Source organism: Trachymyrmex septentrionalis, unplaced genomic scaffold (genome assembly GCF_001594115.1).
Source record: "Trachymyrmex septentrionalis isolate Tsep2-gDNA-1 unplaced genomic scaffold, Tsep1.0 scaffold107, whole genome shotgun sequence".
In the NCBI taxonomy this organism is placed as follows: domain Eukaryota; kingdom Metazoa; phylum Arthropoda; class Insecta; order Hymenoptera; family Formicidae; genus Trachymyrmex; species Trachymyrmex septentrionalis.
Window position 1 is genome coordinate 1,088,004 of NW_017304196.1, and position 17,510 is coordinate 1,105,513.

Here is a 17,510-nt window from a genome sequence, read left to right on the forward strand (position 1 = left end):
GCCCTTTCTCCATTTCCCGGCGCGATCTCTTCCTCCATCCCGTTCCCACCTCCTTCGCTCCTCGACCACCTTCGAACCTTTTCGCATCCTCTCGAGGAAGAACGCGAGAGAGGAGAGACTCGATTGCTGGCTAATTAGCTCGCCCCTCGTAATCGAGCTCGTAAATATACGGCGGATCGGTAGACCCGGCAACTCTGTCAGATTCGCAGAGGATGAGTATATACGGCTGTTGCACGGTATATACGGCTCGAAGGGACAGAGGGATCTCAGGCGAGACCGGGACCAATAAGAGATAACCGTGGCCACGCGTGCATCTCTCGCCTTGCATCTCTCGCGATGCATCTGCGGAGCCGGATTGCGACTAGGACTATCGCTAAGGGGGCCCTGCGTAACCTTCGCCCATGAAACGTGTAACACACTTCGAGTCGATGACCCGTATATATACACGTTGCACATTAATACGACGGTGCGAGATCTCGTTTCTCTCATTTGCCTTAAGGAACATAATTAGTAGGACGTTTAGACGTGAAACTTTCGAAAATTTCGAAAGGACGTGGCGTTCAATCAAGCGTTCATTCGTTATGTATATCTGTTATCTGATATACCTTGTGTATATGCCGACTGATTTATCGTTATTAGGCTGCTTGATAGATTTATATCTATTTCCCAGTGATTTATAGACGAGGAAGATAAAACGCAATTTACATTTTAATCGATGACAAATATTTCTTCATTCAACTCAACAATGTCTGGTTGTCATATCACGATTCTCTCTTTTGCTCCACCTGTATGCTCGACCTGGAAGTCGATGACAACTTTAATAAACACGCAGGAGTATATACGGACTGATCTGATATTTATTCTTGTACCCACACGCACGCATTCCTGCATTAATTTCAACCGTTTGTACTGTTGCAGATTTTCCCAGTGCTGTAAAAAGGCTCTTGAAAAATGACATTCTGATGTTCCGAACTGCGAGCAGTGTGTTACACATCCTGCCGATTGCTGGTCTCTACACCTTCCTGCCAAAATATCTCGAGAGCCAATTTCGCCTACCGGCTCATCATGCAAACATGATCTCAGGTAATTATCGCGAATGAACATGCGAGTGGTACCCGGGGAACCCCGAAACGTATCCCCAATTATATTACTAATGGCATGCATACCGTGAGAGATGAATCGTGTCCAGAGTAACAGGCGACGATGTCGTTCCCGAAAGTTCGGGCGTGCGACGTCGCAAGATTTCGCCGCCGGATGTCCGTCGCGATTACGACGCAAAGTGGATAATTTGACGTAAACGTCAGAATGGTCGTGTCATTTCGCTCACGAAAAAGAATTATTCTCTCACTTCGTTCATCGTGCAGGAAGTCGCAACAAAATCTGTTGGCCAATCAAACAGAATAATCTAGCATTATTACTAATTCTTCGACTTAAGAAAACATGTAATTTTCAACGACATTACGTATTTCTGTTTCTTTCTTTTTTTCCCCTATTTTTATTTGAAAAAAATTAGGCTTGTAACGAATGAATAATACTAAAACGGCGTAATGGAAGATGCTAGCAGCAGCGGTTTTCTTGCGTGCGTAACAATAATGGATAGTTCGACATAAACGGTAGTACGAACTCGTGCGTATCTCGGTATTAATTGTACAGTATCTTATTTTACGTGTATGCGCGTGCTAATTTATGATATTGTCTGCCGAGTAATTGGCGCCGGCTGTAGAACAAGGCTGTGCCGTTTCTACATTCTACTATCCGTCATTTTACGCTCGGGTATTATTCGAATATATACAGCGAATAATTTGACAGAACTACCGCTGTTGCGTTGTTGCTACTGAACCGATTTCGAATTATTTCGTAGCTTCTCGCAATGGAGATATAACATATTAAACTATTTAAATTACGAGTAAAACATTTCAATTCTGAAATATCACGGTAAATCTTTATTTATGAATTATTTTTTTGATATTTGTGCTATTTTTTTCAATTATCGAAAACGTGAATGCTTTATTTTTATGATAAATAAAATAAAATAAATTAGACAATAAAATTTATTCAACATATTGGATAAAATATTGAATAACGTATGTAAAACGTATATTAATAGTATTATGCAATTGTTGAATTCTTTTTACGTAAATATAATTGTATTTTACACTATTTATTGTATTCAGATAATTTAAAAAGAGGCGTATTTCTATTCAACGCGAGATTGTGTTGATTTTTATTAATAGAGTCTATTTTAATAAAGTGACTATCATCATCCTTGAGTTCCCATGACTAGATGCTTATGACGCAGAGCATGAATTGCCAGGTGAATGGCTCTGAATGATTGTATAATGAGCACGATTTTTTGCGCAGGTGTTGGTGGGATCCTAGTGATGGGATTGGGCATCATAATTAGCGGCGTGTTTATCTTGAGGGCGAAACCCAATGCCAGATTCGTCGCAGCCTGGATCGCCTTCACCGCGGTCGTTTACGCGATCGGCATGGGTGTGCTAATGTTTATTGGTTGTCCGATGGATGACTTCGCTGGACTTGTGTCACATCCCGATGGGTAAGTGATTTTATCCAACAGAATTTAACGAATCGTCGCTCCAATAATAATTACATTCAACGCGGATGTCATCGAAAAACGTCACGAATTACATTACGAATATATAAATAAAATTATTGATATATAAATAAATGTATATTAAATGAAAATAATATAATATATTAAATATAAATTTATGATAATATTATATTAGCATAATTGAGTGTCATCACGAAATCAATCAAGTTTTCTATTAATTTTAGATTTATTATCGAGGATAATAAATTTAATAAAATTTGTATTTTAGTGCGTTTTGGTTTTAAAATAGTTTTTCTATTAAAATAAAGAGTACAGAAAAAGGCAGAAGAGAGATTTAGAATAATATACAGCATCCGCAATTAGAATTCAAGAATTTTAAATGTGGACTCTACGTTCTCGGATTCAATGGATCATATGACACGAATCCATTTTGCATTTTCATATTCCTTTCGATAATATCGTCGCTTGACGATTTTTTTCAAAAGTATTCAACTCGTGTCAGTAACATCGTTACGAAACTATCGCGATTGCCACTTCGTATTCAAACGCGCGACTTGGCGGTCGGTGTTTAAGGAAAGACAACGTGTTCGAATGCGTGTCCGATTAGAATGTGCATCGTAAATACATGTATCGGAAACGCACGTAGACCCTCGTCTTCCCTTCTCTTATTTACAAGTCAACGATATCTCCTGGTTCCCCTAAATACATATATTTCGCTCTTCTGATTTGGACTTCTCGTTTATCTGCCCGGCGCGAAAGTGGGAAAACCTCGACAGTGACTTTCGGTGATCTGGAGCACTACGTCTCACCGAGCGAAATAATCCGTGATCATTTATTAAACGTGGGCAAATGCAGATTTTTCTTTTAATAACAAAAATTTAATTGATCCTAATGAGTCTTGATTTTTCATAATTGATTCTTGCATAACTGTGAATAGCAACCTTTTTTAGCCTTCTTTTTTCCACCAGAAACTTTTCTCCAACTTTCTCTTTCCCTTTTTTTTTCTGAAATCTAAATTTTCTCTATTTTTATATTACGTTATAAAAATTATAGAATTTTAAGGATCGAGAAAAGAAGATGTTAATTAAGAAAAAAGAGATATTAATTAATTTGACATATATTTAAGACATAATTTCTAATATTTAAGCTACATTATAAGCCGACATTTTCTTAACTTAAACAAGATATTTCGTCTATGATAATTACTTATTGGGCTGTTCTTCTTTATCTAATTAATGAAGATTAGCTTCTTTTAATAATTAAGCAAACGCATTTTAATCATTAATCTATTTTCCTATCAGGACGAGTTGTCTTAAGTAAGCAAAGTAGACAGTTAAATTAAATAAAAATAAGACGTAGTTTAGTTTACAAAGCGAAGTTGATCTACAAAGTGACCTGTTTTTGCAGACTCTCCAGCTTCGAGCCGACCTGTGAGGCGACCTGCGACTGCGATCGGAACAAATTTAGTCCAATCTGCGGTGCCGATGGTAAAACGTATTTCTCTGCGTGTCACGCAGGTTGCTCGAATTATACGGTTGCTGACGGCAAAGTGGCATCGGTAAGTGTTAAAGCCCAGTAGAACCGGCATCCGACAAGACATGCTCTGATGACATGTCTGCTTAAACGAGATTATATGGGATACGATAGTAATTGAATCGCTCTTGGAAACATCAAGAATTGGAACTGTTGCGAATTCATTCGGAAATCAACGCAATCTCTCATTTTAGTTTTTTATTTGCAATGATATTTAAATAGCGTCACGGTTGTTAAACAAAGATAATTTTAAGCGCACTGTCTTATTCCGTATTTCTTGAATCCTTACCAACGAGATTTAATTCTCTGAGCATAAATATCTATTGTGAGTAATTTTGTCTTTTTTGAAGTGAAATATTATTCAGCAGTTATGCACATTAGACGCAATAAATTATTATCTTCGCTATAACTTTTCTCTTCTGATGACGTTATTTGATATTTCACAGTTTTACAATTGTCAATGCATCGGAAATGTTACGATATCACCGGAAGTAATAAACACAGCGTCGATCGGTTACTGTGCACTGGAATGCAGTAACTTTTGGGTTTATATGATCCTGTTCTCGGTCTTCGTTTTTATTCACTCCACGAGCGAGGTTGGCTCTATGTTGCTCATTCTACGATGCGTGGATCCCAGAGATAAGGCTATGGCACTCGGTCTGATACAATTCGCCATCGGCTTGTTCGGTAATTATTTGCTGAAAAATTTTTTTCAATAATAAAAATACAAATCATGGTGTGGAATTTTTGTACGAAAATTTACTTGTCCCAAATAAAGGAGAAAGCAAATGAATAACTAAATTTTATATAATTTTTGGTTTGAAAAATAGAAAAGATTAATTATTTATAGAGACAGATTTCAGAATTCCATAATATAATGTGTAATTTCATTTGAATTGAAAAAGAGATAAATCAACGAAATAAATTGACGTAGCGAAGGAATTGAAAATTCTTAATTTCTTACCGTTCTAAAAATATCTTTTTAACAGTATCTTTATTTCTTCGCTTTAGGCAATGTTCCATGTCCTATCGTTTATGGTGCTGTGGTGGACTCCGCTTGTCTCGTATGGGAATACGCTTGCGGCGAGCGAGGCGCCTGTTGGCTTTACGATTCGAACGTCTTTAGAATGTTCTATCACGGTACGTACGACTTAGACATGTGTAAAAAAAAAATCTTACGTTACCGAAAAAAATGGAAAAAGTAGATTAAGAGATTCCAATATAATTAGAGTATTTACGAAGAAATATCATTGAATTTTAATAAATACTCGCATTATTTTTTGATAATACAGTAATTAATATTTGATTGATTATAGCTTGAAATGTTAATGAGATACAATTAAAAAACTAAATAAATTAAGATTACGAGGAAAAATGTATTCTTTAAACAACGGCGAAATTTGTTGTGTTATACGCTAAATTGAGTATAAACCCAGATTATGTAATATATCGATTGAATGTTTCTTTTGCAGGTACTACAGGCGGTATCCTCATGTTGGCCTTCGTGGTAGATATAGTCGTCTGGTACAAGGCCGGGAGCATAAGCTTCGTGGAGGAGCAGGAGGGCGAGACAGGTACTGCGGAGGAAATGGCGACGTTAAAATCGCAGGACGCTCAAGCAGTCGAGAACGACTATTTGTGAAGGTTTCGTATTACTCTTTTGCGGTGAAGGGCCGCGACGGCGACATTATCATCGTCGTCGTTTAAGGATGCAACGCAGTGTCGTAGGATACGTAGGGGCATCGTCCTTCACAAATGGTGCCAGTACAGCTCGTCGTGCTTCCCAGAGACGGCTTTCCGAGACGGAAAGATCGACTTGCCGGCGATTACACGCATCCGAATGGAACTTTCCTCGAAAGAGTTCCGTTCTGATGGGCAGGAAGTCTAGTCCCTCTTGTCGATGGCATCCGAGCATAAAGAAGCAGACTTCGCATGAATCACAGGAAGACCGAAGTCGCAAGACGACTCGGACAATTTTGATTCGGTAACTCGGAGAATCAAAACTCAGTTACGCGATGAGACAGGGAGAAAAATTGAGTTTTGAAGCATACAGAAGTAATGAACGCGCGATAAGAAAGAACGAAGACACGGAAGAAAGAGGGGCTCGAGGCGAGCATACTTTGTCTGAGCATCGCAACGTAATATAAGTCCCTCGAGTGCGCCTTGGAAAAGTTAGTAGGGGTTTCTCTCTCAGGGAAGCTTGTCAGTAAGTACACGCAATAAAAGTAATACTTCCGTGCCTATGAAATGACCGTGTTTGCGGCGAGCACGCGGTCCGCCGCACCAACAGATCCGGGGAATCGAATCGAATCAAAGCAACACGAGCGGCCTCGCGGGTGGCAGTGAATGCGGTTCGCATGGACAGACAGTGAGGGATTGCCTCGTGCTTTGCACCGGCGTTGATTAGTATATGACGGCGTTCCCGCCGCGCTCGCGCGCGTACACGCGCTATCTAACTCTCTAACGGTAACGTTACCGTGATGCAAAAGGAAACACAGGGCATTTACGTAGATTGTAAATGTAGGTTTTTTTTTTTTTTTTTTTTTAATAGATTTAAATAAAAATTTTAAACAAGGAGATTACGATCAAAAATTAATGTACTGACATCTAATTTGTTTTGTATTTAATATTTTTAAGTACCCATAACTTTGAGTACAATAACTTTGATAACAATAAGAAAGTAAAAAAGTTTTTTAACTAAAATATAATTGCAAAATTTTATTGTTTGAAAAATTATGACATTTTTAAAGAACGTAATATCTTAAGTGTACATGTAATACAAATTTTTTAATATTATACATATATAACTATTTAAGTAAATATAATTCCTAGCGAAAAACAAATTTTTACGAAAAAGTACAGAAAAATTACATAGGCTGAGACAAGATTTTAGAAACTCTTAATTTTTCGTAGATATTCGTAGTGAGACGTAGAGTGGCGTTGTTTGAAGGCGAATAATTTCTTGGTTTTTCAAACACACAATGCTACTCTACGTCTCATTACAAATATTTATGAAAAACTAAGAATTTCTAAGATCTTGTCTCAATCTATGTGGCTTTTCGTAAAAATTTTCCGTCAGGGATGGCTATTAACTATATGAATTTACTACTCTTTTAAAACACATTTGGTTAGCAGTTGATTAATAACTACGATATCGAGATTTTGCTATGATTTACTATATTGGAACAGACTTTTATTGATTATTATAAAAACAAAAATGCATTTATGAACATTACCGCAGATTTATTACAGTTTTTATGTTGCAATCAAATCTATTATTGAATTTTTTAATATCATTATTATTATTAAATTTAAGTTAGGTCACAGGTCTGTCTGATTTAAGCTCCAGAGCCAAAACGTAAAGCCATCCATGCAAAAGAATTCAATGTGACTAAGATTTCGGGAACTGTAAAGTGTTATAAGTATCATTCAAATGCATATCAACACTTTATAGTTCCCGAGATCTTATTACATTGAATTTTTTTGCACAGATGGCTTTGCATTTTAATTCCAGTGCTCAAATTGGACAGGTCTGAGTTAAGTGAATATAATATATATATATATACATATACATATATATGTATATATAAACTCTTAAAAAACTTAGATATCTAAAAATATAATCGATAAATTGAGATGTTTTTCAGTAAATTGAATCTTTCTTAAGTCTAAGTTAAAGAGTCGCAGATCTTTTACAGACATTGCAATCTAAAATTCAAACAAATAATTATAGTTGATATGCCTTGTATTTCCTTTTCAAAAATAACATGTTTTCAAGCGCATTACACTGTGCGTTACATTTCTCAGGCGTGATTATTTCCGAAAATACGTAAAAAGTAAAAGAGACGAAGGAAAACTGCCGATCATTCCATTCGATCAATCGTTGCGATAGGGAGGCTTCTTCTTCATGGTTGCAATGCATAAAAAGCAGGCAAAGGATCTATAATTATATACATGTAAAAAGTGTATATTTCACATACATAGATTTATAATGTACAGCTTAAATCGTCGATTTTGGTCAGTCGGTCCTCGACCGCTCATAAACGAACGTACATGCTTTGGGTATGCGCTCGCGTGCATCTCTGCTTTAATCCTTGCGTGTATTCTCTCTATTGATGTTCTGAAAAAAATCATCGCGATGACTGATGTGCCGGGTTTTCGCACGGACGCCTCGCGAAGGTAGAAATTATCTGCGAAGCATTACAGAGAAACCAAGCGCCGAGTGAGAACGATACAGATCTAAACTGCAATGCATAAATTTCAGAAAAGGGAGAAAAGTCGACTGAAATCCTGTAATTAAATTTAATTTTTTATTAAATGATAAAAATCGTGATTGAAAAAAATAACGTATGCCACTTTGTTCATTGCATAGAATGATTACTAATTAATAATTGTTAATTAACAATTGTTAACTAACGATTACTGTAGAAATATCTCGAAAGAGATACAATCGTTTATTGTCATTACATATTTACGTATAATTTAGATTTGTTATAAACACGTTTTAGATCTATATTATTCTCGGCGCTTTTCGTATACAAATAATGTGGTTATCTAACAATTAAAAACTATAAAAAGTATAACGTAAGTGTAGTATGTATCGACTGTTAAAATCAGAAATGTAGAATAGCGAGATAATAAGTCATGATATAATATGCTAAGGATTAACGCAGCAAAAACGACTACCTCCTAATGTACTGTACATCTCATTATTGTTAAAACAGAGCTCATTATTGATAATTTAGTTGAAAACTTTGCAAGATGGTGAATGATTAATTACTGCATCGAAAGATTAATTATTTATCTCGATGCAGATGACTGTTTTGACAATAATTCACGACGTACGAGCGAAATTCGAGTATGCTCCATAAATTAGTAATATATTTTTATGTAAGAATATCGCATCCCTGAAACATGAAGACGTTCGTTTTGAGCGGCCCAAAATATTTTCGTTCCTTTACACAATTTATTCTCGATTTGCGCTATTAATAAATTTTTGAATACTGGTGTCTAAATAAAATTTCATAAAGAGAAGAATTTTTAAATTTGAACAATAAACTTTTGGATTTTATTCGAATTCTTTTTTATATCTTTGAATTAGTTTCAAAAAATGTTTTAAGAAGTAATTCGAATTACATCAATCTTCAATTTTGATAAACTCACATGAAGAATTGCAGAATAAATTTATTTTATATTGTGTCAATTAATTTAAAAAAGTACAATTTTAATTATAAAGATTATGCATTTCGCGGGTTTTCTCCGTACCCAGATCCATTCTTGGAATGCCAACGTTTCGTGAACCTTGTAGTCCACTTCATCAGGGCGAGGAGTAGCTTGATACTGAGCTGTTCCTCGAGGTCGTTCCTTTTATATTACAATTTTAATTAATTTCAAACATAAATTCAGCCTATTCAATTATATTGAATAATTAAATTATTTGATTTTATAATTATTTAAAATTATTTCTGGTGATAATTTGATAACGCAAATCAAGATGTACACAAACCGCATTTATTTGTTTCTCTTTTAAGAATTGATAGAACACACACGTACACATACACAGATATGATTATCATATTTGGAACTCTTGTTGGATCTCGGTTGACCTCTTAGGCACTACCGTCCGTGTGTTACACTTGTGCATAAAGTACTATTATGATAAATATACATAGGCGTTACATGTAGAAACTTGTAATAAATATGCTATGACTGGCGAAAGTTTCCAGTGATGCGGAAGGAAAGAAAAAGAAAAATAGTGGGAGAGGAAAATAAGAGAGGTCGACGAGATCGAAAGCGAAGATACATATGATACATACGATATTTTTAGATAATTTGACGAAAACAGAAGTAAGATAAAAAGAACAAAAGTAAGTTTATTATTATTATTCTTATTATTATTATGATTATTACCATCATCATTGTCGTTGTTATTATGATTATCGTGCTAATGTGCCAGAGCGGCATACGCGCAAAATGCGAGTCACACATACAAAAAGAAGAAAGAAAAGCAAATGAAAAATTATTAAGAAAACCTGTATTTTAATATGATACACTTTACACACGTGAACATGCTCATCAATGTCTGATTGTCTATTTGAGTACTTTCTAGGGCATCGCGCATTTTTTTTTAATAACGAAAATAGACGTCTTAATAGCAATGCATACGTTTTTCGTATCTCTAAGGATTTTCTGCATTTATATATATGTAGAAGAAAAGGTGCGCATTTAAAATACGCATTAGTCAAGCAATGAAATAATTTAAAAATTATCTAATTTTGACGATTGGGAAAATTTCTGCATAAAACGAGATTTTCTCTTTTTTGAGCTATTAGTAACATAAAAATAATCATTTCAAATCTCTTGAACAATATTCTAAAGACAGATGATTATTTTAATATTAGACAACTTTTCCAAATGGAAAGGGCTATTAAAATATCGAATACTCCTCATGTTTCGATAATATTGTTTGGATTTTAGATGACTGATGCAGTCGCCAGTTTAAATATAGTACATGAATCATTTATACATGTGGATTGGCAATTCTATTCTCTTTTTTATACAATTGGTTTTCTCTCTCGTCGATGCTATTAACCCTTAAATACAAACATGATTTTATAATTATAATACTGGTGTAAACTGATATAAACTCGCAGTTCTTTTTGTCTGAACATGTAAGCTTTATACGTTTATATACCTATTCTATGATTTTTTCTGAATCCTTTTTGAATATTTTATCTGAATGATTTGTATTTAAGGGTTAATTCACTTGAGTGTGCGATTTACCGCGTAAACGAACGGGAAATATATTTTTGGAGATTTTTATGTTTTTGAGGCAGTTATGTGTGCATTTCTCCATTGATCCTCCCGAGAATTGGAGTTGATTGCGCGATCTGACGTGAGAACGATAAAAATCAATATATAGTATAATGCATAATGTTATTTTATAAAAGATACTTATTGATCTACATGTACTAATCTCCATTTGCTGTAATCTCGATTATTATGGGACAAAACTGTAATAGTTTATTTGAAATTGGATTTTAAGGCGTCTCGAATGCATCTCTTCATGCATTTATCATAAAATCTGCCGATTTCTTCTTTAGAGCGAAGATATGTAATTTTATTTATCAGCCGGATGAGCAGCGAAACTACTTTATTATAATTAGCGAGGCACGATGAGTATAGTTAATTAAAACAAGCGATTTGGATGAATAATTAATATCACTTTGGAATATTTGCAGCTGGAAGAATATGAGTAGAAGTGATGAAAATTTAAAATTTTTAAAAGCACCCAAATGTTCGTCTTTCTTAAACTTAATATTGTATTCTGTTTACTTTATATTCTTTTAGCTGCACATTGTCAAATGGTATTGATTAATCTCGATTGATTCCACGGATATATAAATTCGATATATACTGTATGGAATAATCATTCGTGATCGTAGAGGGTCGTATATGAATGACCGCATACGTTGCATTACTTTCGTGCGGTGCTGCTGACCGAGAATCGTATTTTTGTATATTCGCGAAAAAATTAATAATCTATATTTTAAACGAACACGGTGCAGCACAGTACGACATACATGGGGATTACGTTCAACTGTAATTCGAAATGTTATGCAGATTCGGATATACAGTGGAAATATATTAAATGTTGTAAATATCTACTCTCAAGTTTCGAGTGTATTTGTGAATTGTAATACCCGTATAAAAGCTTCTCGATGATCAAAAGAAAAATTCAGACATCACGTTAATTAATAATTCGTGTAATTAAAATGATTACCGTTATATCTATATACGTATACTTATATCGTATAGAAATCGTAACTTCGATCGATCGAATAAATATTTTTCAAATCACGTAGATCGTAGATTTACGCTGGAATCAACGGTGATCAGCCGCGTGTACAAAATATAATATTAATGCGGTTTCTCTTCCCTCTATCGATCAAATCTTTTCAACTTCGTGACGATTTCGTTGCCGTTTGCCGATGACGGCCTGCTCATTACGACGATTCCCTTTAGTGGAAATACGGAGAACTGAGACGCAAACGCGCACGTGCGTGTGTTATGTGTGTTTGTGTGTGTGTGTGTGTGTGTGTGTGTGTGTGTGTGTGTGTGTGTGTGTGAGTAAATATTTTTTTTTTAATTTTATTTCTAAATTTTTCAAAATATTTTAAATAATTAATAAAATAATAATCAAAGAATCGAAATTTGTGAATTTTTTAACGTCCTAAAAGAATTATAATGTAAGGCAGAAACATATGACATGTTCTTACATAATTTCTTCAAAGGTTTCTCATATCGATATAAAAAAAAATTGTTCACAAATTTTACTTCTTTGGTTATAAAAAGAAAATATTTTAAAAGTTATGGTTCTAAAAAATTTTATAATACAAACTTATTTTGATAAGAGTAAGGCAACTCGACGTCCAAAAATATATTTTCTATCTATTTTTTTTATTTTATCTTTATATTTGACAAAATTTATATCTTCCCTTTGTAGTTATTAAATTTTATTATTTTTCATTCATATTACTATTAATTAATTTAATTTTTATTTATAATGTTATACGGAAACAAATTTTTATCACAATGCAAAAGATACGCATAATTCACATGTTTGTTCCTTGGTGGTTCACAGGTTTGTTCCATGATGTAGAACGTATGATACACTTGTAAATATAGACAAGTACAATAATTGCCAAAATAATTCGAGGCTTAAGATCGAATCTTGATCTTCGGTCTTTCCGCCGATGCTGATCCAATCAACTGATCGGTGGCAAATAATTCGCAATCACTTCCTACTTACTTGGCCTTCGTCTGTACTCGATAGTGCAAACGAATTTCCGTTATAACTAGATTTGATTAGCGATTAGTAGTTAAATAGATATTTTCTGCGAATTATTTGCCAATCGCCGCCGTATAATTAAGCGACGTTAAATTGCGACGACTTGTAAAAACTGAAACATAAAGACTGTTCTGAAAAACTGAAAACTGCCAACAGACTTAAAAATACATCACACAAATTTGAAGATACTCGTATACTCCGAAATCTGCCTACTGACACTGCCCGACAAAACTTGACATTTTTCAGTGATATATAGAACCAGAACCATATTTATCTTCTTCGACATGATATTTGAAGATTTCTTTCATTATTATCATCGGAAAAAACATATCTTTTTGTTGCCGTTTTTTACATTTGAAATGCATTTAAGAATGACCATACAATTTTCGTCGCGATTTTACGGGCTCTCTTCAACGATGACTTCGTATAATATTTTTCGGCGGGACGTTTTATAATCTAAAAAAAAATCGATCATTGGCGAATACGCGGAATATATCGTAATAATATATTTTAGTGAGTGACTGAATGAGAGAACGAATGATTGAATGTGTGAAAGCGTGTGTCTGAGAGAGAGAGAGAGAGAGAGAGAGAGAGAGAGAGAGAGAGAGAAGAATTTATTAATAATATACTTGTAAATCCGTAATTCTCGATCACATAGTGTCGGTGATCTATCACGGTTTTACCTAATTAATCAATGTAGAATCCTCGTGGAGGAATTATAATTGCTAGTCTTTAATTGTGTGATATGCGCTTGTAAATTCTCGCGCTCTATCGTTGACACGAATTTACACGCGCATTTCGCAAGAAGTGAATGCAAGAAATGAGTATATAAATCGATGAAGAGGTACTCAAAAGGCGAGGTGTATAATAAGTGTGAAAATATAAATTGCCATTTTTTATGTAGACAATATATTGTAATTATAATTATGTATTCATAATTACTATTATTTTATTGATAATTATTATATTGATATTATTATCGCTATTGTAAACTCTTGATTAGATTTGAAGCTCTTATTGTAATAATAGTAATTATAATTAATTATAATTAATTATGGCTAACTTTTAGAACTCTATTATACGTAATAGCAAATTATGATTGTAATAATTGCGGCTTTGATTTTTATACATAATATTTTATATATACATATTATAAGGAAGGAAAGATGATACACATACACACGATTACTCTTCAAGAGACGTAAGTGTATTTTGGTATAGAGCATGTATGCTATATTGTGTATAAGTGTGGCAAGAATAATTTTACGTATCCGGTCTGTACGAAACCGGAAGAACGAATTTTATCTTTGCGACTCTCGTTGAGTTGGCGATCCGTTTATTTTCTTTACGTTTTATTTCTCGGCAAACGAATATTAGAAAGAAAGGTCGTATTTAAGATGGATTGTATTTTCATGGAAATTACTTTCCAGGAGAAAATTTATACCCTGAAAATCGAAAAATTTGAACAGCAATTGTTTGTGATAGCTTACATAAGCTACCTTTGGCGAACGGACAATTATTTTTTAAGTTAATGGACATTTTTTAACAGGCCAGTAGCAAAAGCTTTCGAATTGTAATTGTAATCTCGTGGTAATCGTCTTCTTCGATGTGAAATTTTCGCAATTTATGATTCTCGAGCTGACGTGCAAATTGTATGAATATCGTTTATTTGAATGCAACTCGACCCATCTTCGGGGCGCCGTATTACGTCCTCAATTAAGGCTGTAAATAGGAAGTACCAGATATTCGTTGAGCCACGCGCGAACTCAAAGTTCCCAGTAACTTCCGACATTTAAGTGCCTAAAGACCCAGATATACGTCTATTCTCTTCGTTGTCTAGTTTCTACAGTTGGATAAGGTACTGCTTATCAAAATGACAACGACAAAAACTAATGCTTGTCTGTCGCGTAATAAATTTTTTTCGCGTCCGTCGCGGAATATTTATTTAAAATATTATAATAGACATTTCATAAAAATATGAAGATAAATTGCACTTTTCTTGATATTCCAATTGAGTAAGATGTACAAACGAGAGTAAGTAATTCCTTTTATATTGCATTCTTTGCAATATATCTACGGTACCTGTGAAAATATTGCAATAGTGTAAAACTTTTAAAGAGCAATTTTATTAGCTTCTCGCAAACTTTGTTTTTCGTATATTTATTAAATTATATTTTTAAGTTGTTATAAATTTTAATGAGTTGCTAAATGAACAATGATGTATATAGCATAGAACAATGTACAAACTATTAATCCTCTGATGCTTTCTGAAAATAATTTTAAAACATGCATCATTTTCTTGGTTTTATTTAAAAATCCATTTATTATAATTAAAAATGTTAAAATTTATCAATTTGCTGAGATCATTCTTCATTCTATGTCTGTTAGATTGCGCACTACTAATAATCAAAAAAGTCCTAGTTGATAGTCCGTCAGAGGGTTAAACAAAGAAGTTATGCTCTTCTATAGAAATAACAAACGATATAAAGCGCCGAAAATTGCAAGACCAAGAGAAGATGCAATAAGTAATGAAACGAACGTAATAAAAAAATCTATACGTATATCTCTACAAAAATGGAGCTTAGGGTATATACAGTAGAAATCATTGGCAGCGCTTTATCCAACTTCGCTAGTATTTACATCGCAAAGGACGAGAGACTGTCGCTCGACACCCTCAACAGATCTCAGCACTCCGGCGAAACGAACAAGGATCATTTATTTTTTAATCAAACTCACAGAAGGGCCAGCTCGTTTCCGTGGAGTGCGCCTAACGAATAAATAATTATATATTATAAATAAATAAATGAATAAATATAAATGCATATATATATACATATATATATATATTCAGATGCGCATGCGTGTACATACACATATGTAAATCTAACAATAAGTGCGGGAACCTTGAGGTGCGTGGGGCAACGAAAACAGAAAATCCTCGAAAGTGGAAGCGCCGGAACGTCGTCAGTCGATGTTTTTGTTTTTGAGGATGCAAGAGTCAATTTTTCGATTGCGTAAACAAAACCCCTGCATCACTGTAACATACCTCTATAGCACGTCTCATAGTTTAATTAGCCCTCGGGTTATCGGTCGTTTAAATTTTCTCAGGCACGAGGAAGCGATACCTTCAAATATATTTATTTTTCTGACTAGAAAATCGAGGGATTGAAACAGTGATAAGAGGGGGTAGAAAAAAAAGGGGGAAGATGATACATTTTGCAAGCGGTGTTTGGTAATCCGAGGGTTAAGACTGATTCTACAAACGCGTTATAAAAAATGCTAGACCGAGCATATTTTATAATTATACTGTCATTATTATTGTTTGTAATTATACGATTACTATTGAATTTGTTTTTAATAAACGGCAAGTGCCATGATTACATATATGGGCTGCAGTATGATCATTCTTAGCTAACTCCTGTCTTGATAAGTAAATGTTAAGTTTAATATTAAATAAACAAATCATAAATAAATTGTCTACAGGAATTATAAAAGGGTCATTCTTTTACTAAATAAATATTGATTTTATTATTATCAAGAAATTGGTTATCAAAAAATTGTTTGTACAATAAAAGAAGAATTGAATAACGTTAATAAAAAAAATTGACGAACAATTGACTTACAATAATAAACAAATGCGAGAATTAAAAGCGTCAGATAATAATTTTTTATTTTTGAATGAATGAACTAAAACATAATACGTTTAATAAAATACAAAACGAGATCGTACTGATAAAATGAATTAGTTCAATCTCAATTCAAAGATAACTGAAATTTTGCAGATGAATGAACTTTTTATTTCTCGTAATATAATAAAATAATTGTACAATACAATATAATTTTAATGTAATTTAATTTTAAAAAATATAAATATTACAAACAGTTTGGTTCTATTATTTTATTATTGTAATAGATAATTTTAGAGAAATTACAATCAGGTGCAGCAATGTTTATAATTTTGAATTTTTTTAGAAGAAGGCCGAAGTTTATCTACATTTAAACTTCTTCGTCACTGAAACCGAATATATCGTTTGCGTTTACGTTGCTATTATAATTGACATTACTATTCGTATTTTGAATGCGCGATTTGCGTAAACGTGAATCATCACTGCGAAAAGAACGTCTATGATGCCGTTTGGCATCAAGATTGGTGTTGAAATTTTCATTAACATTTACGTTTTTATTGGCATTCAGTGATCTCGCCGTGCCTTCCTTAATTTTCTTTTCTTGCTTTAGCTTTTTCGACATTAAGAGATATTGGATGTAGTTCTAAAAATTTAATGCTCTTTGAATTTTTTGTCTGTGATTAAAAAGTCTAAGTTTCTTAATTCAACAATAAATAAATCTGTATAAAAATTAAATAAATTAAATTTCATACTCTATTTGTCAAAAAATTATTATAGAGTAATTTTGTTGATATATATATATGTATATATATATATATATATATACATATATATATATCAACAAAATTACTCTATAATAATTTTTTGACAAATAGAGTATGAAATTTAATTTATTTAATTTTTATACAGATTTATTTATTGTTGA

The 17,510-nt window shown here is 33.4% G+C and overlaps 2 protein-coding genes across 2 annotated transcripts in view; one reads left to right on the top strand and one right to left on the bottom strand.

Annotated features, from left to right (window-relative positions):
* LOC108747219 (solute carrier organic anion transporter family member 4C1) overlaps nucleotides 1-6,601 on the top strand; it is a 69,612-nt gene extending 63,011 nt beyond the window's left edge. Inside the window, exons 8-13 of the mRNA XM_018484565.1 lie at nucleotides 919-1,083; nucleotides 2,362-2,557; nucleotides 3,983-4,133; nucleotides 4,555-4,795; nucleotides 5,120-5,248; nucleotides 5,581-6,601. Coding sequence (XP_018340067.1) covers nucleotides 919-1,083; nucleotides 2,362-2,557; nucleotides 3,983-4,133; nucleotides 4,555-4,795; nucleotides 5,120-5,248; nucleotides 5,581-5,750 — 1,052 coding nt within the window. The 3' untranslated portion in view covers nucleotides 5,751-6,601. The remainder of the gene's footprint in view (nucleotides 1-918; nucleotides 1,084-2,361; nucleotides 2,558-3,982; nucleotides 4,134-4,554; nucleotides 4,796-5,119; nucleotides 5,249-5,580) is intronic.
* Nucleotides 6,602-11,148: 4,547 nt separating this feature from the next.
* LOC108745943 overlaps nucleotides 11,149-17,510 on the bottom strand; it is a 6,960-nt gene continuing 598 nt past the window's right edge. Inside the window, exons 3-4 of the mRNA XM_018482375.1 lie at nucleotides 16,979-17,228; nucleotides 11,149-11,168 (exon numbers count right to left, since the gene is read on the bottom strand). Of these exons, the coding sequence (XP_018337877.1) occupies nucleotides 11,149-11,168; nucleotides 16,979-17,228 (270 nt within the window). The remainder of the gene's footprint in view (nucleotides 11,169-16,978; nucleotides 17,229-17,510) is intronic.